The sequence below is a fragment of the Megalopta genalis genome, unplaced genomic scaffold (assembly GCF_051020955.1).
Source record: "Megalopta genalis isolate 19385.01 unplaced genomic scaffold, iyMegGena1_principal scaffold0050, whole genome shotgun sequence".
In the NCBI taxonomy this organism is placed as follows: Eukaryota; Metazoa; Arthropoda; class Insecta; order Hymenoptera; family Halictidae; genus Megalopta; species Megalopta genalis.
In genome coordinates, this window is record NW_027476119.1 from 500,661 (window position 1) to 524,125 (window position 23,465).

Here is a 23,465-nt window from a genome sequence, read left to right on the forward strand (position 1 = left end):
ATTGGCGAACTCGTGCGTTCGACACGGCGGAAACAGCTGTTCCGCACAAGTTTTCCGCTCTCTCCGACTAATGGCCGTGTTAAAATATGCAGGCCGGTTTCCAAAGAACGCCGCGGGACGACTGCCGAAGAAGGCGGCAGCTGTCGAAACGGAGACCAGTTCGTAAATACACAAAAAAACGATTGTCAGTAGTGATTTCTGTGAGATTCTTGGGACGTTCGAGCGCGCCACGACTAGATTTAGGACGTCTCTCTGTTTTTGGAAATCGAACCGATGCTGGGAGAACGCTCCTAAAAATTCTCTCCTTTCCTGGGCTGCAGAATTTTCGATGAACATACCGAAGATCCGCAGAATGGAATTCCAGTGGATTCGTATCCTCGAAGATACCCGGTCGCGGGGAGAGAAATGGTGCACATTTCTCGCGAATACATCGAGATGAGTCATTTTCTATAGATAGCAAATACAATGAAAACATTCGCGCGTGATAAAAACCATTGCCTCGAGCCACTACAAATACATACGCAGATATCATTCCAAAACTGTAAGTAAAATAGCACGGCCGGTAAACATCTGGCACGTTCGACGTTCGGTGCGAAACGGTTGAATTATCGAGATAAAGCTGAGAGAAAAACGCGCAAAAGAGTATATAAAAGCAGGAGAGAGAGAGAGAGATTAACAAGCCGCATCGCTTACAACTGTAGATAAACGGTACCGCCATGGTCACGGATATCTCAGATTCAAGGTAAACAATCGTCAACAGTTTCTATCATTTCGTAAAAATGCAGATAATTTTCTGGACCTTTTACTGTGACTTTTGTAAACAAAACATTGAAGTATAAGAGCATCAGATTTTAAGTGTCGCTGGAATTCTTTTGGTTACCAATAACCATTATAAGCGTTGAAAATTGTTTACGATTACAAATAATAACCGATGACGTAATGTTAATTCGCCACAGATAACCATTACAATCGACGCAGATAGTTCTTGTTTGCCAACAACTATTACCGATTATTAGAATTTTGTATCATTTTTCGTACAAACAATCATTATCGACGATCAGAATTTGATTTTGGCGGAACACGTTTTAAGATTCGGAATAACATAGAAAATCAAATTCTGTTCGTCAATAATGATTATTGGTGACCAATATTATAATTCTGGTTATCCGTAATGGTTATTCGTAACCAAAAACTGTTCACGTCAATTATAATGGTTATCTGCGATAAATTAACATTCTCGTTATCGATAATTATTATTTGTAACAGAAAACAATAATTGTTTATAACGGTTATTGCTGTCCAAAAGAATTCTAGTCATTTATAGCGATTAATTAGTAATCGCGCGCATAAAAGTTAATTTTTTCTAATTATTGAATTTTTCTAAATTTAATTCATTTATCTTATTTATTTTAATTTTTTAATGTAATGTAATTTAATTTAATAATAGTAGTTTAATTTAGTTTAATAATAGTAACCGCACGCATAAAAGTTCATTTTTTTTAATTATTGCGTCTTTTTTTTTAATTTTCTTTAAGATTCAATGATAAACTACCCTTTATGCGAATAAACATCAATTGTCTGTAGACGATTTCTCTCTTTCTGATACAATTTTTGACATAACTATTATTTTTGTCTGTAATATTCTGGTCAACCATTCCTCGGGCCCTGCATTGTAACGGAACTTGACATAATCTTGACATAATCTAGACATAATCTTGACATAACTTTGACATAACCCCGCATTGTAACGGAACCATTCGAAGGTACCGATGACTGCACATTACAATTGCAGGGTAAACTCCAGTGGTGGAAATTTTTACTATGGGGAAAAGAGTTATCTTATCTGATTTTAATTTTCGGCCAATAACCACATAATGCTTTCTACAAATCGTAATATATTACGGTAGGCTTTATATTATGGTGTCTCTTTTTGTGTTCACGGGAACTTCGCTATAGGAAATTGTGTGACGTTATTTATGTTATCGTCCATCGTTTATTGAACCCAGGTAATCTTTGGGATAATATTTGCTTCGGATTTAAGACTATTCATCTCCCTTTATGTTTACCTCAGATAAAAGTCTTTATCTTCGTGTCTACGGTGGTAAACGGAGGTAACTAAAAGTTTATGCAACTGTTATGTCCAGCGAATATATAAGTGTATGTACTACAAAGCACACACTTCAGTAAGGCCGAAAAAGTTCATACAATTGTGTTCGACAGAAGCATTTAAGTTGAGATAAGATAAAATTTTAAACAATAAAATTGTAAAATATCTTTGAACGATTCCGAAAACTATAAAATATTATATATCTTTGATTACGAGATCAATTTTTAATAAATTAACGTATATTTATTCGAGAAATACTTACTAACTTTCGGTAGTTTAAAAAAACTACTTTAACAAAAATTTTTACTTTTTCGATTATCGAAGATATAAAGATACATTTACGTAGAATTTATTCGATTTTGTTTCATTGAATATACATATTATAATAAAATAGCTAAAAATGCGAATAAACGTATGCTTGTTATTTTTATAAAGCAGCATAAAATATCAGCGTCAAGTGCTCCGTAAACCTAGTGTTGAATAAAATATAAAGTAAATAGAATTCGACCAAAGATCGCGTTGATCATACAAAATAGAAATTGTTAATTTTGAAAGTACCATAATTATTAATAGCCTTGTTATGTACCCCGAAAAGTGACACATCCGAGTGTAAATGTTCGAACAGCATATGAGCCGTTTATTTTGAAAGTGGTGTAAGTCGCTATACTCGGGAAATTAATTGCGGGGCTTAGTGTAAAAGAAATAGAAACGTGTGATAAGTGTGTGTGAAGTATTGTTTTGAATTATTTTCAGTATTTTGAAAAAAGTTCTGATCACTGGACTTATTTTTATAAGTGCGAAAGAATAGTGCAGTTTTGTATAAATTATATTATATTATGTTATACGCTGGATCTCGTCCTGTTTCTTCAGCAAAATACAAAGACACGATGGACTTGCTTAATTATATACCCCCAATATACCACAGTTATTTAAAAAGTTTGAAACAAAACACGATTTCCGAGGACTTAATCACTCCTATTGATGACGATAATTAAATTGAACTGATGTATTTTCATATAAATTACTTATACTTATGTTTGAAAATGTACTAATTATTTTTGTATTTGATGAATATTAAAATAAAAAATACTTAAATCAAACCTGTATATTGAATATGTTCATGGTATAAATTATTATTATATATGTAATTTATTCAACAATTTTAGTAAATCACTGTCCTTTCAAAACATCACTTCGGTAAAATACGTCGGACAAAATTAATATATGTCAGTCATTTTTCTAAACTATTTATTTTGAAAGTGGCTTAAGTCACTTCACCGTAATGAAAAGTGGTGATTTTTTAATGTTTATACGAAATTATTTATACTGAGAAAAATATCAGTATCCTCAGATAACAAATACAAGTAAATCTTCTCGAAAGTTAGCATCCATATTTTGAAAGGTGTTAAAACGCAAACCCTTAAATATATCGACTTAAAAACAAAGTGACTTATGCCACTTTCAAAATAAACGGCTCATATTTAGGTGACAAAATTATGTTGTACATCCGCGCAGAAAAAATTTTCAAAATTAATGCTGACCGTTCGCCTCGTCAATTTTCCAGTGTTGCGCACGAGATCAATTTCTAATCGATCACAACGCGTGTTGAAAAAACGTTCGAGATGCTAAGCCGAACGATCCTCCCGGGACGATTTTGTCACTTTTGTCACTCCAGTTTCGTGGCATCATCGATTAGGCGTTCGTAAGAATGATGCCGGGTATCCACGCGGCAGTACCCGATCTTCGAAAATAAAATCGCGCGGAACAGCTGGAAAAGAACCGGCCGGTGGAATGCGATGTTTACTTCGCGTTCGGCAGCGCGTCGCGTGTTGGCGCCATGCTTCTCGCTGGCAGAGCAATTTTAGCAAAGAGGCAGCAGCGAGACTCCGGCTAATGGAACGAAGTCGGATTCTTGGCAACGGGCCGAGAAAAACGGGCAGCGAAGGCTAAAGTTTCCCCGGTGTCCTCGCGGTGACAAGTTGAGGACGGGAACATCGGTTCTCATTTTTGGAACATTTTCGGTAGGGTTCGTCCGATTCCGTTTGTTCCCATCCTGCTTCGGACTTTATGTAATCCTTCAGCCTTATCTCTGCGACTCTCTGACTCGTTCGCATATATCTTCAACGCCAATACAATCTAGTCTCGTCGGAGTTATTTGCTGAGATTCGAGAATTTTTCTTTACGCTAATCTATTATATCTTTCTAATTTTATTAGAATCTGGAAAATGTACAGATGCTGCGAAATGATCGTACAACGTAATTTTTGCAATTTCAATTTCATTAACTGCTTGCGCTATTAATATGTCACTGCGAATTTTATGCATTTATGATAAAAATGAGCGGTTGTAATATAGCGTCATAATGGCGTAAGAAGAATTGAATGATATTGATACATTATTTCCTTCTATTATAAAAAGTCCAATTATTTATTATTATATATTTTATTATTATTATTTATTATTATATATATTAATAATTATTATCCAATTATTAAAAGAACCAATTTATTTTTGTTCAATATTTCTATTTCTTACAATCGTCTTGGAAAATTATTATTTTGCATAAAGATACGCAGTCTACCGATAAATTCTTGGTCGTGGAAGAAAGTATTTACTGCATGCCAACGTTTACTTCAACGTTTAAATATTGATGATAGAAGAGTAGAATTTGATTTCAACTTAAAAGGCGCAAATAACATCTACATTTAGTAAATCGTGTTCCAAATCTCCATAACGAGTCTGACAAGACATTATAAGGGGAGAGTTTAAATGCAGGGTGTCCCAAAAATGTCTTGCAATCCGGAAATTGTGGATTTCTCAGGTCAATTGAAGTAACTTTTTCCTTAGCGAAAATGCAATTCACGGCTTTGTTTACGAGTTATTAACGAAAAACGGTGACCAATGAGCCACCGACGAGCTCGGCTTGCACGAGATTGGCCGAATCAATGAGCGGAACTGGGCTTCGTGCGCTCGTTGGCTCGGCCGCTTTGCGTCGGCTGAACTCGCCTCTGATTGGTCAGTGTTTTTCGTTAATAACTCGTAAACAAAGCCGCGAATTCCATTTTCGCTCAGGAAAAAGTTACTTCAAATGACCTCATTAACCCTCTATTTTCGAATTGCGAGACATTTTCGGAACACTCTGTATATTACATTACCTAACGGCCTAAAATGACCAGTTTCACATCCTTTACTTTAAGGTTGCTGAAATCGTAGAGATGCTTTTGTAGAAAATGATTGAATAAATTTTTCAGTCCAAGCATACATTATAATAATAATGGCGAAGCGACTAAATGAATAGTCTTTTCAACATTATAAAGCAACACGCATTAGGTTTAGGTGCCTTTGGTTTATCGTCGGGCATAGTTAACTTTATATTTATCGCTTAAGGCATATTAAATTTTTTTATAAAAAATAAAAGAAAATTTTTTTCAAATAAAAAATGTTTGAGAATATTTATGCGAATATTTTCAGATCTCGTCGGATAATAGAAAAATTGTTCTTAAGCTGTGACTATGATTTCTGTGTTTACTTGGTGTTATTCGGAGTTTGCTTCGCATCAATGCGAACCAGGTTTTCATCTACGTTTGAATGAATAATTTTAGCCACGCCATTTCACGGCGATACGACGTACATGACAGCGGCACCCACGCGACGGACTCGGTGCATCGACCATAAACGTGATCCTACCCACGGAAAGTCGCGCTTCCTTTGCGACAGCGTGCAACGCGCATCTTAACTAAACCATGCACGATCCATCCGTCTGATTTATTTTCGACGAAATCCAAACTTAGCCGGCAATTATGCCGCTCGTCTCCACCCCGTTTTCATTGTCACCGACTTCAACGGGCACCGAGTGAAAATAACCTTGGCACTTTCGCGTTATCTTCAAGGACTTTGCGGTGGACGGAGTCATAGTTCGGGACTACAAGTAGGGACTTCCTCCGGAACGTCCTATTTTTAGTTTCGGATATTTTTGAGATTTTTCCCGAAGCAAAATCGAGGAGAGATATGTGTACGCCGCGATGGGGACGGCGACCTTGAGCCCACAATTTACTTCTAGGCTACTCGCAAATCGGGTTCGTTGAGCCACACGCAAGTGTGTTTTCTTGAGAGCGGGGCAACAAGCGAATGCTAATCGTTTGATTCTGTCGAAGATACCTGGCTCCATGTGATAATCGACGTTTCATGTTCATTGGTTCGGTTACACTTGTTTTTTAAATACAAATTGAGGCTTCCATCTTTTCATTTTCTAAATAAACACAGAGACTCCCACTTTTATTGTTTAAATAAAAATAGAGACATCCACGTTTATTTTTTAAATAAAATCGGAGAGTTCCACATTTATTTATTTTTTAAAATAAAGATGGAAAGTTCTATCTTAATTTTTTAAATGCAAATAGAAACTTTCACTTTTATTTTTTAAATAAAACTAGAGACTTTCACTTTTATTTCCTTTTAAATAAACATAGAGAGTTCTATCTTTCTTTTTTAAATGAAAATACAGAGTTCCATCTTTATTTTTTGAATAAAACTAAAGACATCCTTTTATTATTTAAACAAAAACAGCGGCTTCCATTTTGTATTACAATGTTTACCAAAGTGTTATGTTATATTGATTCAAGATAGATATGCAATCGAAAGAGCCAATCGCTTTAGACATTTTTGTAGCAGAAACGAGAATGAGAACTGAATGTTTGGAGAAGTTGTCCCCTTGAACGAGAGACACAAAGATGGAACTTTATTGAAATCCGCGTTTTCAAGTATAAATCCATGAATTTCTATTGTCTAATGGCTGGTTGTAAAATGGAGGAAATTGCTCGAGAAGCGCAGAGGGAAGAAGCGGGAGATTCGTGGAACTCGAACGAACGCGTTTTCCGACGACCGCTAATGCATTCGTCCGGCAGGTAGATCAACAAATCGATCGCTAAAATAGCCCGAGATTCACCGGTTGCGCTCATTGTTCGAGCAACAGCGGCACGACGGACGCCTCTATTTGGCAAATGAAGCCACCGTTGAACGGAAGGAGTGACGCGCGTTTGCCCACGGCCTTCCGGAAATAAATCGGTCACAGTGGCATCATGCGGGAAGCATTTACGACTCATTAACCTCCCGGGGATCAGAATATATCCGTAATCTTTATCACGAGTTTTTATACATCGCTGTTCCGAATACAAAGAATATATCTTTATCGGAAAGGATCGGAGATAAAATTTGAAATTTCATTCTGCATTTTCATTCATTCTCTATCGAATGCATCTACATCTTTAAGAATTCTTGCAAAAAAGAAGCAAATTTGTTTGTAGATGTTTCGTTATATGGGGAACACTATTTCTTCGATTTTCATAAAATCGACTTTTCGTGTGTCGAGGTAATTCGATAATATAATATTATAATATTATAATTATAATATAAAATAATATAATATTGTAATATTATAATTATAGTATAAGATAATATAATATTATAATATTATAATTATAATATAAGATAATATAATATTGTAATATAATAATTGTAGTATAAGATAATACAATATTATAATACTATAATTATAATATAAGATAATATAATATTATAATACTATAATTATAATATAAGATAATATAGTATTGTAATATTATAATTTTAGTGTAAGATAATATAATATTATAATTTATTACATATAATAAATGCGTAACTATATAATTAATAGATAACTAAATAAATAAACTCGGTTCGCGAAAGTATGTTACTCTACAACGTGTTAATATTTCATGAGTCGAATTCCATCAAACTAAACATCCAATTAGGGGGATAACTTCAAGCAGATATTAAATTAATTAACACCTCGCTGCAATAGAAAGCGCGACGAAAGTCAAAGGTTTTGCATTCGGGTCAAATTGATCGGCGCGCGAGAGTTAAAAAAACCGTGGATCTGGGTCAGTCTGACTCTCAGATATATGGCCAATTATCGCGTGGAACGTAAATGAACGTATCGCGGATCGGACATCGGCCTCACGTGCCAAGGTCGCGTCACGGGGTTCGCGAACCTTAAGCACTATCGTATTCGCCACCTGGAAACCGTTTTCTGCGAAAATTTTCTCGTATTGTTCTAATATCAAAATAATATTTTCGTAGGTGCTACGATGTATCTTCGAAGCGACGATATTTCCCGTTCGACGAGATTGCGATTCAAATTCTGAACCCGACGAATTCCATTAGCAGCGCGGTGAGTCGGATCCGGTAACTCGTTCAACGTATACTAATCATCGATTTTGCAACGCGAACCGAGAATGGAATCCACGAATAAACGCGTCCGTGCGTGATTAATCACGGCTCGCTGGTTCATCGTTTCTAAAGTGTACTTTTCGCCTCGGCATTCGACCGAGGAATTCTAAACAGAGAAGGTGAACGATCGACGCGATCGATCGAGGTGGCACACGGCCGAAGCGGCCGGAAATCACGGTGGAGCGGTCAGAGACAACGATGTGACAATAACAACAACAACAAAGTGTGGGTCGGGCCTGGGAAACACGTGGCCCGATTACGGTGCAGACGGCCGAACAAGTGGCGGGTGGTGACATTGTGTGTGCTAGAAAAAAGGTGCGTCACTCAACATCGAGCAATTACAGAGTGGTGCCTTGTGTAACAACGATCATCGGGGGAAAACGTAAACGGGGATAGTCTCAGTACCTCCGGGTCCTGGATCTGCTCCGAATCCGCGGACGTGCTCGACGTCTTCAGGATGCTGTACAGCTTTACGTAGGGGGCCTTGATCAGCTGTTAGCCAATACAATCGGCCGTTTTTAGCGATTCTGTATCATCGGCTACTCCGCGTTCACTGACACCGATCCACGCGTCGATATTTCCGCCAGCTCGATTCATTCTCTTAACGCTAGAACTACCCTTAACGTGCACCACTAAGCACGACTAATGTGCATCGTTGAATTTTTATAAACCTAATACAATTTCTATTAGAGGTTGGTGCATACGAAATGTCGGAGTATTTTTTACACGCGAACGCTTGTCTCCCCGTTTTCGTTATGCTTTTGTTTTTTGCGTAACCTCGTTTATATTCGTACTGTCAATCGCCAGAGTCACATTTCAACAAAGAAGATTTCCTCGAAAGTGTTCCATTTTGTTATTTGTTTGGAATTTCGTAAGGATATGAATTCGACCGATATTCGTGTAATTTTTTTTATACGAGTATAAACTTGGTAATAATGCTGCCAAACCAGGCGTTTGGGAAGAATACTGTTAACGATCGAAAAGTGCAGCGCTGGTTTGACAATTTTTGGTATGGTGATTTTTCCCTACAAAATGAACCGCGTTGAAGACCCAAAACGTCTGTGAAAAATGGTGCTCCGAAAGCATTGGTCGAAACGAACGTGACTGGAGTCATTCCTTCGAACTGTGGAGTTAATTACAGCCGAATAGTACTGCCAGTACATTGATGAAATGCATGAAAAAGTGAAAATTATACGCCCATCGTTTGTTAATCGGCATGGCTCAATACTTTTTCATGACAACGCTCGGTCGTATACGTCGTACAAAACAATTGCGAAATGAAATGAATTAAAATATGAAATTTTGCAGTACCCAGCTTATTCGCCGGATCTTTCGCCAACCGACTTTCATTTTTTTAAACGTTTAGAACAGTTTTTACGGGCTAAACGGTATGAAAATGAAGACAGTCTGAAAAATTCCATATCAGAGTTTATCGATTCTAAAGATCAGAATTTCTTTAAGACAGTCATCTATGCATTAAAATATCGTTAGGAAAAGTGTATTGAAGTAAATGGAGCGTATCTTGATTAAAGAAACAGCTTTTGAAAAAAGATATGCAGTTTTATATATTCGCTTGAAAATCCGACATTTCATACGTACCAACCTAATAATTGAAATATTTCTATCGTATTTGTCAATACAAAAATTAGAGTCCAAGTCGCTTTAAATGGTTTGGCACAGTTGGTTTGGGACAAAAAGTAATCTGATTAATGATTAACTAATTTACAATAATTTATAATAACTACTTTATTATAACGGGTTATATTCGTTAGTCATTAATTAGATTACTTTTCGCCCAATTATTAGACGCTAGTTATAATAGCTAACGAGTTATAATAATAATTAATCATTGCTCAGATTACTTTTTGTTCAAAATTCTGGTTTGGTAGTTCTAGTGTCAATCCCATTTTTTGCTCGACGAATGAAATTTTTGCACTCTGTGTCGCACACTCTCCGCGATAAATTAATTCGAGGTTAATCAACATTTCGTTCGAATGAATACGATCGTCAACTATTCTCATTAGATTTAAATATAATTTTAATTGTACTCGAACGTGATGGGCCACTCGAGTGGCGACTCCGAGGCGCTATTAAAAATTGTTATGTCACGTCGCAAAATAATTTTATTAATCAAATTTGTTTTTATTTAAAAAGCTGTTGAAACGTAACTGTTGCACGGGTCACAATATTCAATTTCATATGCAGAAAATACACTAGATCATATAAAATGGAAAAACCGTGGGTCGGGAAAGCTATTTTAAATTCGTTAATTCGGCTTCAAGAGTGCAAAGGGTTAAAATATGCACGTAATTGAAAAAGATCCTTTCTCGAGAATCAAATTAGAGAGTCTTCGTGGCTAATTACTGCGGTATCGACGCGTGGATCGGGACGCAGCTAGCAACTACATCTATCTTTCCTTTGTTTGAAAATGAAAAATCCTCGGCCTTGAAAAAACATAAGCTTTGGGACGAAGAAATGCGAGAGAAAAAAAGGAGTGCATGTCGTAAAAGAATATAACGATCCTGAGAATATGGTGCGATGAGAGAAGCGACGCGGCTCCGAACGAACGATGATATGACGCCCTTCTGCATGCCGATGAGAAACGAAAAGAGAGGCGAGAAGTGCGTTGATTGCACCGATGCTCGAGAAATAAAACTGTACACTGCCCACGGTGCTTTCGTAGCGCGAGACGATGCGAATGACGTGGTGAGCTCGGTGCGACGATGATCGAACGCGGGAAACTCAATCTGATGTATGTGATGTATGAATATGGTGGTCGAGTGATGTATGGTGATTCATTAACACGCTGAAGAATTGTCGCAAAATTATTCAATTCGTAATCGAAGCTGAAAGATTGATCGGATTATTTCGAGTAACTTGGCGATTTTCATTTATGTAATAGTATCTCGCTTTTTAGTCATTTTGAACAATAAAAGTAAAGCAGTTGAGTTGCACAGTTAAACTGTAAAATATTTTTACACAAGTTACATAATTAACACTAGACTTACGGAGCCCAAAAAACAGCTGTTTTATATTAGTTTATAAAAATAACAATAACACATTTATTCAGATGTTTTAACAAGTGTTATTGTAACATTTGCCGCGTAAGTAACATAGAAAATGAATAAATAACTCATAAATGTATCTTTACGGTATGAATAAACGTAAATTAAAAAATTAGCGACCCGCCATTTTGACGAGTTCCGTAAATCTAGTGTCAATGAAAAAGTATTTTTATGCAATTTAAGAATTGCAAGAACGTTATCTCTAACGATCCCAGTTCCTCTAATTAATTTGACGCTTCGGCAAGTGCCGCAAGTTCTAGCGGTACCAAAATGGCGGCGCTAGCAGTGTAAAGCAACACCGCAGACTATTTAGCATTGTCCTATTTATTTTCATACGAAATAAGAACCACGTGTCTTCAGCGTGTTAAAGGTGAACACGATTCAACGACGAAAGAATGCGTCGACGATGGCAATCGTTGGAATAATAGGATATTCAAATAAACACTCACCTCCCACGATTCCCTGGTCAGGTCGGAGATTTCGTCACCATCTTGACGTGCCTTGCCGTCCTCCGTGGATTCGCCGGCCTCGCCGGCCTCGTGGGGCGACAATTCCGGCGACAGATCCGTATCGGTGTCCGACAGGATGTAGCCCCGTTCTCTCCAATAATTTTCGTCGAGTTCTCCATAGAGCGACGGCACCCACGCATGGATGAACCTGTAGAGGTCGTCCACCCTGCGAGCAACAGAACACGTGTATATCAGTCGACCGAGAAACGTGTTTCCGCTTTGGCAGATCATTTTTTTTTTTCAATTTCGAACAGCAATCATTCAAAAGTTTAGAATCAAATCGAACGACGTTCTCAAGCGTTTGGAATATCATCGAATGAATTTTTCTTAAAATTTGGGACGTCATAAAATGAATGTTTTTAAAATTTGAAATACGATCCGATTAGTTGTTCAAAAAATGTGGAATGTCATCGAACGAATTTTTCAAAAATTTAGAACCTAATCATACGAGTTTTTAAAAGAATTTAAAATGTTATGTTAAATGTTTCAATTGAAAATAATTTATTGAAATGTGAACCAAGTGTTTTAAATTCAAAAAGAGAAAAGGAAAATGAAATAAACTATCGGATAAATGATTTCAAAGACCGAAATTCGTAACTTCTATTGGTTGCATAATTTGACGATCACAATGTTGTATTTCACTGTCGAAAAGTGTGTGATCCAACTGACGTAATTCAGTTATCGTTGCATCGGAGCATTGCGCGACATACTGAATACTATTGCGTGTCACCAGATGTTGACGTGTTGTTTAGCGTTGTTCAGTGTCAAAACTTGACACTAAATCTTGATCGTGTCATGGAACAATAAATGAATCTTTCGCACCGTTCTAGCGACTCTGGCGCTAATATTTAAACGATCGCGATAACGGAATTTATTTAATGGAATCATTTGCTCGATGAATAATTTATATCCACGAGCTACATCTGTCATAGCATTAACGTAATCCGATTAACATGCGAAATAGCTGGTTTGCAATTTCTTATTGCAGAATGTATCAAAGTCTACGATGTAACACACTTTTTATTTTCTTGGCTATAATAAAACATGCTTACTTAATACCAAACTCACCGAGCCGTTTAAAATTACCGGTTTCACATTTTTTAAACCGAGTTTCAGAAATCGTAAAGGCTTTTTCAGAGAAAACGACCGAATCAATTTCTTAGTTCAAACATGCATACAATAAAAATGGCGAGAGACCTAAATAAATAGTCTTTCCATCGTCATAAAGCAACTGTTGTTAGTCGCTTTTAGAGCTCGGTAAGTATAGTATTAATTTCTCTTCAAATATAGCCTCTTTATAATTTTATCGTGTCTAGTATCGCAAATTAAATCTGTGATTACTCATATGGAATCACTGCAGTTTAAACACTGGTTTCACTTATGCCAATGAAGACTGCAGATCTCAATACACGTTGCTAATCCTGTATGTTGTTTGATGAAAGTTATGACAAACTGAATATTCCAATCATTCATTATAAAGATTCTACTGGATAAGATAAAAAGGTTGATACATAATCTGTTCCCTCCTATTTTATAAAACAAGCAGTAAGTAGACTGTGGATTTTTATGTAAAATAAAAATTATTCGCCTAAATTGTAAGGCGTAGAATCCAAGAACAAGTTCTTTTCTTTTTTTCACGATTTTAATAAGTTCACATCGACACATCGACGTTCTTTGTTTCTTTGAATATTTATCACCGTTCCATGTTACATCTACAGAGTGTCCGAAAATTATTGTACTTCCGGGAAATGTGGGCTTCCTGAGGTCATACGAAGCAATTTTTTCCTTTACAAAAATTTTCCCCGAGGTATCGTTCACGAGTTATTAACGAAAAACACTGACCAATGAGAAGCGAGCTCGGCTAATGCAAAGCAACGAGCCAACGAGCGGTCGAAGCTCAGTTCCACTCGTTGGCTCGGCCGCGTAAGCCGATCTTGCCTCTCATTGGTCACTGTTTTTCGTTAATAACTCGTAAACAAAGCCGCGGATTGCAATTTCACCGAGGAAAAAGTTACTTCAAATGACTCCACGAACCGCTCATGTCCCGGAAGATACCATCATTTTGGGACACCTCGTGTATTCATTTTTGCTATGAATGCTTAAAATTCGTTGTCTAGCCATAAGTGTACAGAATCCATATAGTCTACCTACTTCGGACTACGCTAGCTGTTTCATTTGATCAAAAACTTAATTAACACTAGATTTACGGAGCACACAGAAAACAGCTGTTTTATATTAGTTTATAAAAATAACATTGAGACATTTATACCGACTTTTAACAAGCGTTATTGTAACATTTGCCGTAAGCAACATATAAATTGAATAAATATCTCATAAATGTATCTTTACGATATGAACAATCGCAAATTAAAAAATTAGTGACCCGTCATTTTGACGGGTTCCGTAAATCTAGCGTTAACTTGAATTAACTTAAATGAAAAAATAATTAACTTAATTAAAATGCAGAGCTTAAGTAAAACCGGGCATGTACCTTTGATGGACATAAGGCGCAATGTTCCTAACTGCTGGCGACACATGTTCGCTGTAAACGAAGTTTACCGCGTTGCTGACGGCGCTTAATGTCCAGTTCATGTTGCGATCGTGTCGTTCCGGTATCGATAGATGTATGTATATCCGATTGCAATGTCTCTGATACAACCGAGTCGGTCTCACAACTTTCTCTAACGTTCTATCGCGTGTCCCGTGCGTCGTCGACCCTGCAAGGACGTTTCCTACTTCTCAGACCACCGGTGCATTAATCCCGTTCGGTATTTCTCGGGAACCTAACAGATTCGACTATTTTTACACTAAACACAAGCTGCATCTGGAACGATAACCGGGGAACCAACGCGTTAAAATTAGCCGTGAACTGGGCTTTCACATTCCAGATTTCTTTTCATACTCGCGCGACCTTGGAACACCCTAACACGCGATTACGAAGATTCATCGTCTTCTAAGATGATCCACGGAAGCGGTAATTGAACGGCGGAGACCTGTCGTTAACTACTGTTTATCTTACTTATCGTTCCTCCTTGCTCGTATTTCACGCGTTCATCGCTGACGCAACTTGTCGCAACGTAGCGAAATAAAAACGTCAATGAAGTTCTCGTTTCGCTGGCAAACTCGTAAAATCAGCAGCTTGATAAGACGGGCAAACAGATGCGTTTACGGTTCCTACAAATTGCATTCGTCCAGGCTGCGTCGTCAATAGAACGATCAGTTACGAGGTCCCGCGCGCGTAATTGATGGTTTCATTCTCCTTAACTGAGTATTTTCGAGCGATTCTTTTTTTTCGCGATTTGCGTGCTTGTAAAAGATGCTGAAAGGACATCGATGACGTCGATGACGCGCGCGATGGAGTAACTTTGAACGAGTTTCGCCGCGAGCATAGTTATTACAACCTTGACCCACGTTATTCTCAGAAACTACAGGCGCGATCCGTTTGTTGATTCGAACGAGTGTTCTGTACGTTCGGTGCTATAACTGGAACTAGGATTACAGTAGTTTCTCCCTGATTCGTACTCAGATTGCGCACAAAAATGGACAATTTGGGAAAAGAAGATACGATTATTAGAATATAGGAACCTTAGTCATTTCTGCCTAATTCGCGCTCAGAATGCGCACGAAAATGGACAATTTTGCCACGAACCTTGCGTCTCGTTTTTACAGTTACCGATTGTCAACAACTATAAAAACGAGAAGCAAGGCTCGTGGGAAAATTGTCCATTTTCGTGCGCGCTCTGAGCGCGAATTAGGCAGAAATTACTGTATCTCGAAATGGCTAAAGTTCCTATATTCTTCGATTAGTTAAAACTAAATTTACCGCTGTCAAAACGACCGTTTCCTTATTTTGCAATTCTGCAAAATTCGGAGACTAAGTCATGGAAAATGCTCGAATGAATAATAATACTTGCGCCAATAATTTTATTTATTCAAGCATTTTCCATAATAGAGCCTCTAAATTTTGCAGAATTGCAAAATAAGGAGACGGTCGTTTTGACCGCGGTGGGTTTAACCCTTTGCTCTCGAGTGGCGATTCTGAGGCGCCACTAAAAATTGCTTTACTATTTTTCAAAATAATAAATGTAATAGTATCAGACTCGTTTATATCTAACAAAAAACTGTTAAAATTGCCAGTTTTGTACTTGCCAATAGGCTTTCATACGCATAAATCGCAATAAATTATATAAAATAGAAACACTGTAGATCAGAAAACATGTTCAAAATATAATTAAAGTAGCTTCGAGTGCAAAGGGTTAATATTTAATAATTTGTCGGTAATAATAAAGCTTTCTGTTGAGACCAACAATTGTGGACTTCTTTCTGGTTTCTCTAGTATTTTAATAAACGTACACTGAAAATAATTGACGAAATCACTGATGAATTTTGCTAAATCTTATGCACTTAAACACTTTATGCATTTCGACAATAATTGAATTTAAATATTTTACGAACAATAACAGAAAGTTATAAGTTCAACTATGTATCATTTTCGAATTCATATTATAACATATTGTTAGACTGCGGAAATGCAAAATAAAAATTGTCATCATCTCTCATATCGAGCAGAAATTAGATAGAAATGTATTTCTACTTTTAATGATGTTAGTACGATGTCAGTTTAATGGAAAATGTGGACGTTTGATTTTTAGAAAATTTGTAGACAATACGTTTACTCCTTCGATAAATAGCCTGAGGAAAATCGAGACCGAAAATTTGTATTATTCGATTGAGTCCGCTATCGTAGAAGATGCTATACGATACGTGGAACGGCGTGGGATGGTGCTCGAAGAGAAACTATCACAACACTCTGACGTAACAGAGAAGAATCCAAACGTGGCACTAGTTAGAGTCGCACCGGCTGACTGAGAGGAATTAGCTAAATGAGTCACGGAGGACTGTCTGCAGCCACGACGATTACCTAAGCTGACGTGTACATAAGTGTCGGTTGCGTCTCGCGGCTTGTAAATTTCAATTGTGTTCTCTCGTTGTTATGCGCGTCCCTTTTTTTTCGCTGAATTGTCGACGCAACTATTCTAGCCGCTAGTGGCGTAAAACGGCCTGCTGGAAACGGTACAATTCGTTCGAGCTCTGATCGGAATGAACGAAGAGGAGTTCACTGTATCAAATGACATGAACGCGTAGGAAATCATCCTGCACGCGAAAGCGAAACGTAAAATCGCCTTCGTACGATGCGCGGATTACGAAATGTACATGGAATAACAGACTAAGTAGAAATGGCTAACCATGGTCGGACACGAAACGGGTAAATTTCCTGTTGGCTTTACAATGTTTACAAGAAGCTCTTACAGAATTTAATACGGCTAAAGTAAACCCAATTCTGTTTTTATACGGTAGATACGTTTTAGAAAAAAAATCATGTAAAAGGACATTGTGTATATATGTATATAAAAAGATAAGTGATTGGTTATGTTAAAGTAGATTGCATTTTTGCTAAGGAAAAAGTTATTTCAAATGACCCCAACTATTCCCCCCCCCCCAATTTCCGCATTGCAAGACATTTTTGAGACACCTTGTATATCCTTAAAATCCGTAAAAAATAGCAAAAATAAAAGGAGATTCGTAGAAAAAACTTTATTAAGAGTCTTTATGAAAAGCCAAGTTTATTTTGATTTTGCTATCTTTTCGATTATGTATCTCATTAATTTCTTAACATTATCGCTTTATAGCACCATATGTTTACACACATACAAACTGAATGTTACATTATACTTTCGAATCAACTTAATTTTACTTTAAATTATTATTTCAATATTAAAATATAAAATAATTTCAATTTTAAACAACTTAATTTTAATTTAAGTTAAAATTAATTTTACTTTAAATTATTACTTTAACATTAAAATATAAAATCATTTTAAACTTAATCAACTTAATTTTACTTTAAATTATTATTTCACAACATTAGATCATCTAATATATTTCTTGACAAAAAAACAAACATGTATTGCGCAAAAACGTAAGAGCATATTTCAAGTATTGACACGCTCAATGTTTGTTGACAATAATAGCCCTAAAAATTTAAATCGAATTGTGCTGAAACAAATAAAATCGTATAAAAAAAGAAATTGAATTTACTTTTTGTAGACCGCCTTAAATCAAAACGTGTAAAAGCAGACTTGGAAGTATATCATTATTAGGTTGCGGACCTTTATGCGAAATAAAATCTTTTTCGTTGAAACCAATATAACAATGGTCTTAAATTCTTCTAAAGAATTCGCTGTTTTGTTTCGTATTTCATTTATTTATTTTTGACATGAAAGGATGAAATCCGCGGTACAGAGAACACAATTTCGTTAGGCTCGCTTCTTTCGAAGAAGACCGCTCATAACAATTGAAATTTGAACGTACATCCTCTGCCTAGCAATGATACTGCTATTGTTATACAAATGATCTTCTTCTGACCTTCCACAGCGTGCATGGAAATGTCTTATCTATCGACGTTGTCGTCGCGCGTCAGCTATCTCTTTATTATCCGCATGTTATCAATAGCGCTCATTTCGTTCCCTCGTTTATCACACGCAACCTACGAGCATAGAAAAAGAGTTTCGAGAGTTCTACTTTTTAAATCGATGGTACGCTATAGTAACGCGAGTAAGTAACACGAGCAAATGAACGTTGAGAATCATCGACGAAGAACTCGATAGATAATTGCTTGCGGATGTTTGTGCAGGTGCAATTTATGCGAGCTACAATAGAAGAAAACTTCTATAGAACGTTTCGTGGAAAATACAGATCGCATTACGCTTTGCAAAATATTATACGTGCATTATCGAATTTTCGAAAACCGGGACAGCCGTGAATGCAACGAATTCGCAATTCGTAAATAGTAAACAAACTGATAAGCTACCAACACGAAAGCATTGGACTTAAATTGACTGGCGAGATAAATAGTGAATTATCAGAATTGCACAACAACATTACAATGCTACACGAGAGAATGCTGTCCGCGCAGGACAAATTACTCGATGGAAATTTTTCCGACGAAACACGTGAACCCAGATTAGGCTGGACTTCTGTTAACCTACATCAGAACCACGTGTTAACCAAACAGGTGCAAATGTCCGCAAACGAGCGATAAGATGTTCGAATTTATCTTGAACAACGAATAATGCAAAAACTCGTTTCCGTAAGATTCTAATGCTCGGCCTGTCCTCGGCGCTGGAAAGATAACCGAAGTTGCTTGGCTATTCGTAAAGAAATGTTAAAAAGACATTATTTTCCTCAAATACGAAAGTTTCGGAGATGCAGTAATGCTTCGCGAACACTCGCAATCGCAAGTTATAACATTCGCTTATCTGATCAATGAATTTTCCGACAACACATTATCTATACTTATCGACAAAAATTAAGAAATATACGTCTTATTGAAGTTAGAAGTACACATTATAGCATATAACACATTGTTTATATTGCAATACTGTTTTATCTAGCGCATGCGACAAATAAAAAAATGATAAAAACAAAAGGGATAAAACAAAAACAAAAAATAAAGAAATAAAATAGTAATTAAAAAATTGTGATACAATAAAATTAATGTTTGCGTTGACACGATACAAATTTTTTAAAATGTTTTGTTGAAAAGGTTTACTACATCCAAAAATATGCATCTGTGCAACGTGTTTCTTAACTTTCGTTCGTATAAATGTATTTCCCAGTTACTATGCAAATATTCAACAACATAATTTCATATAGACCGTCATTACGAGTTCCTTGTTCGAATCGATCAAGTTGCCCCCCCCCCCTCCTCTCACCTCTACGTGGACATTTCTCTAGAAAAACCGAGAATTCGAAACTCGTTCAAATGATTGCTCTATTAACTCTTTCAAATAAATGAATTTCCCCGTCTCGACAGAAAACAGAGTCTTCGACAGTTTGGCTGCCGCGACATCCGTCCACATAAACAAAATGATTTATTCCGATTTGAAAATTAACTTCTCGCCTGATTTATTATATCTTCCTATATTTCACTAGGATCCGTAGATGTCGTACAACTTAACTTTCCAATGTAAAGATTAAATAATATAGTTGACTTATACGAATGTGTTTCGAAGTCGTTGGCGTGGCAGTCGAAGTGTTAATACAAGGCGATCCACCTAAGTCCGCTATCAAAGGTGAATCACTCGGTATACATCGGTGAACACGATGAACGATGCAGAAACGTAAGCGTTCGAACAGAGTCTTACTCGAAATTGCTCTAAACCCGGTATATTTACGCCGATTGAACGAAGAGCACTGATTGTTCTGCTGTCTGTGCAGAGCCGTTCCGTTCGACTACTTGCCGCGGCGAACAGGTCTCTCCCGTAGGCTACAGGTGTGAAACGATAGCTAACAACATCGATAGCTGGCACCGACCCGTCACCTAATCTCGGAACACGTGACGATGAACACGCGGTATCCGAATCGTTCGATTTCGCGGCGAACGAGCAAGAATGCTTTTTGCGTCGGACGTAACAATCGCGACGACCGACTATTTATACTGCGCGTTAACTATAGCACGACAGTGCACAGACACCGGCGTAGAAATCCGCCACGGTGCCTCGTAGTCCGACCGATTTCACGATCGAAAAGCAAGGGTGTAACTTCAGGTGTGCGCGCTCCCGTCGCGTTTTCTTTCCGCGGCCAGACTAATATCGCGTTTGCCAGCCACGGAACGGAAATGTTGCGGGAGACGCACACGTTCGATGATACGCGGGCTCGACTTGTGCCGGGTCGTCACGTGATGCCATGCTCGGTTCACGTGTACACGCTAAAACGTTACGATCGTGTATCGAAATTCGATCGGACAACGGTCTCAGAAATGGACCTAACGACGAGATCGTGTTCCGCCGCGCAACAATGCGCGTATCGAATCGCTCACCCTGTGCCGTCCGTCCCTTTGCTCAGCCGACACCAAGCATCCGGCCACTCGTGTAGAGCTAATTCGTTCGAGTTCCATTCTTGCGAGCAGAATCGCGGCCTAAGTACACACTGGTTTCTTGAAGTGAGATGGTAGTGTGCTACTCCGAAATTTTGTAAATGATCGATGATAATGTTGTTTCGAATCGTTTTTGTTTGTTTATTGTAATTATTGTAATTATTTGTAATTATTTTTCAATTTTAGCTGTCACTTGTACGTTGAGAATTATACAGTGGCCCACAAAAGTGTTCATACACCTTTTAAAACGCAATAATTTTTTTGAAGCTGGTTTAAGCGACTTAAATTTTTTTTAGATGATAGCGGGACCAGTTTACTGGACGATGACCAAAATGATTTTCTTGAATTTTGCTATTACTTGGAATGACGAAAAAAAATAATAAAAACTCTTGTTTTTTAACTTTTTCATCTGAGTTTGTAACGGAAATTTAAAAAGATGCCTCTTGTAGATCTCGGTAACTTATATGTATGCTGAAAATTGTATCGATATCAGTTGTCGTTGTTATGAGTTATAACAAATTAAAGATAACAAAAATCGCAGTTTTATCACGATTTTGACTAAAAACTGGAAGAAATCTGCAGTTTTTATCATCTTTCAACATCTGTAGTTCGACCCTGGGTTAACTGATTTCGATTAAATTTTCAGCACGCATATAAGTCACTAAGATCTAAGAAAGGCATTTTTAAAATTTTTTTATAGGCTCTGACAAAAAAGTTAAAAAAAACGAGTGTTTCTTACCTTTTTCTATCATCCTAAGTAATAGCAAAATTAGTCCAGTTTTAAAAAAGTTATTGCGTTTTAAAAGGTTTATGAACACTTTTGTGGGCCACTGTATATAAGGGAGAGCCTATTTGAGTGATAAAGGGCAATTTAGCTTCGCCTATATCTTAATTCCTTCAACGATTCCTTATATCACTCATCATGCAGGATCACTATTATGAAGGAAGTCACAAAAGTGTTGGAACATTTCTGCTACCTCTTGACTTTGAGTTTAGTTTTTCCGCCTTTAATAATCGCATGCCAGAAAGTGAGTGTATTCATTTGATTTAGGCTTCATTTTCCCTCCCTTGAAGGGCGATTGGGAATCAGTAAGAAATACCATTATTTTTGTCTTGGATCACTATATAGATGCACAAAATTTTAATTGAATTGTAGAATAAACATTCATCTGATACAGAGAGCGTCGAGTTACTATCTATAGCCAGCTGTTGTTTTGTGGAGAAATTACCAATAGTGCTTATTTTAGGGTGAACATTTAACCCTTTGCACTCCGCTGTCCCCTCTCGTGGGACATCGTAATTCTAGCATATCATTCGAATGTCCTCTCTCGTGGGACATTAAAGTTTATTAGTGATTACGGGGAATTGAGTTATTTCAGCGCAACTTTTTCAGACATGCATGTTTCCCTGAAGTTTTCTCTTGAAATGACAGAAGAAATCAAATCAAAATATAGTAAAATTACTACGGTATATACAAGAAATGTCAGCGAGTTTTGACGAGAACGTGAGAGGCGTGCTCACGACGGTCCGAGCACTTCAAAAGCGCCACTTGAAAAGAGCGATAAAGCAAGTTTGTAGAAGAAAGATCGATATGCGAACATAGCACGCACTATATAGTAAGATTTATAATCATAAAATCTGCAGGAAAAGATTTTCAAAGCTAAACTCAGTCTGGTTTGAAGCGTCGAGCGGTATAGATAGATCTAACGAGTGAGAAAATCGGAAAAGCAATTCTTCTCTTGGTAAATATAAATTGTTTGGTAAAAGTTTGTTGGTAAATATTATTTTGTGAGTTAGTAATAACAATCAGAAATTTTCAACCTATGTATTTATTCATATTTTTTATTAGAACAATGGCAAAACGTTCGAACACGAATGAGTCTCATGACACAAGTAGTAGTGAAGATGAGTTCCAGGTAGACGTTTATACAGATATGTTAGAAAAACTCTAACTGTAGAAGGTTTTCTTCTACAGTTAGTCTATCGTTTTGATAGCAGTGATAGTGATATCGTCCAAGCAACAAGGCGACGAGAGAAAGAGTTCGCATAGATAGCGATTACAACAATAAAACAAAATTATAAAACAAACAATAACAAAATTATAAAAAATAAAATATTGATTTTTTGCAAATTTCTCGATTTCAGCCAATTCATAAAAGTCCAATATCATTATAATATGTTAGTTAGTTCCAAAAGCATACTAAATAATACGAGGGTCTGTAAATGCCCGTTTCTGCCGAAAAGTGGCGCTGACTAGCTGGTAGCCAACGTCCAGAATGGTTCGGAGTGCTAAGGGTTAACTTACCTATCGCGAGGCACGCTGAACCAGTATTCAGGTCGCAGCTTCTTCTTTCCGTAGCTCATGATGGGCGTGGACCGCGGGATCTTCTTGTCCTTTGGTCTTCCGGTGCGCAGTCTCAGGTACAATGGTGGATCCTCGCAGGAACGGGCTGGTCGCGGTATAAGTTCTATATAATTCGACAGAAAGGTTCAATGTAATACGTGTTCACCGATTCGGGCTTATCTGTTTTAAATCTAATGCACGATTTGATTCTTTTCCAGAAGTGACTTCAATTCGCC

The 23,465-nt window shown here is 37.1% G+C and overlaps 1 protein-coding gene across 18 annotated transcripts in view; it reads right to left on the reverse strand.

Moving 5' to 3' along the window:
* The window catches only part of mtd (TLD domain-containing protein mustard), a 424,160-nt gene that overhangs the window by 37,877 nt on the left and 362,818 nt on the right, over positions 1-23,465 (reverse strand). For 13 of the 18 annotated variants that reach the window (XM_033481311.2, XM_033481314.2, XM_033481309.2 and 10 more), the window contains 3 exons: positions 23,191-23,353; positions 11,888-12,113; positions 8,779-8,865 (listed from right to left, as the gene is read on the reverse strand). In XM_033481311.2, the coding sequence (XP_033337202.1) occupies positions 8,779-8,865; positions 11,888-12,113; positions 23,191-23,353 (476 nt within the window). Of the gene's footprint in view, positions 1-8,778; positions 8,866-11,887; positions 12,114-14,438; positions 14,665-16,617; positions 17,349-20,154; positions 20,586-23,190; positions 23,354-23,465 lie in introns of those variants that run through there. The other 5 variants (XM_033481307.2, XM_033481303.2, XM_076527898.1 and 2 more) reach the window with 3 other exon arrangements.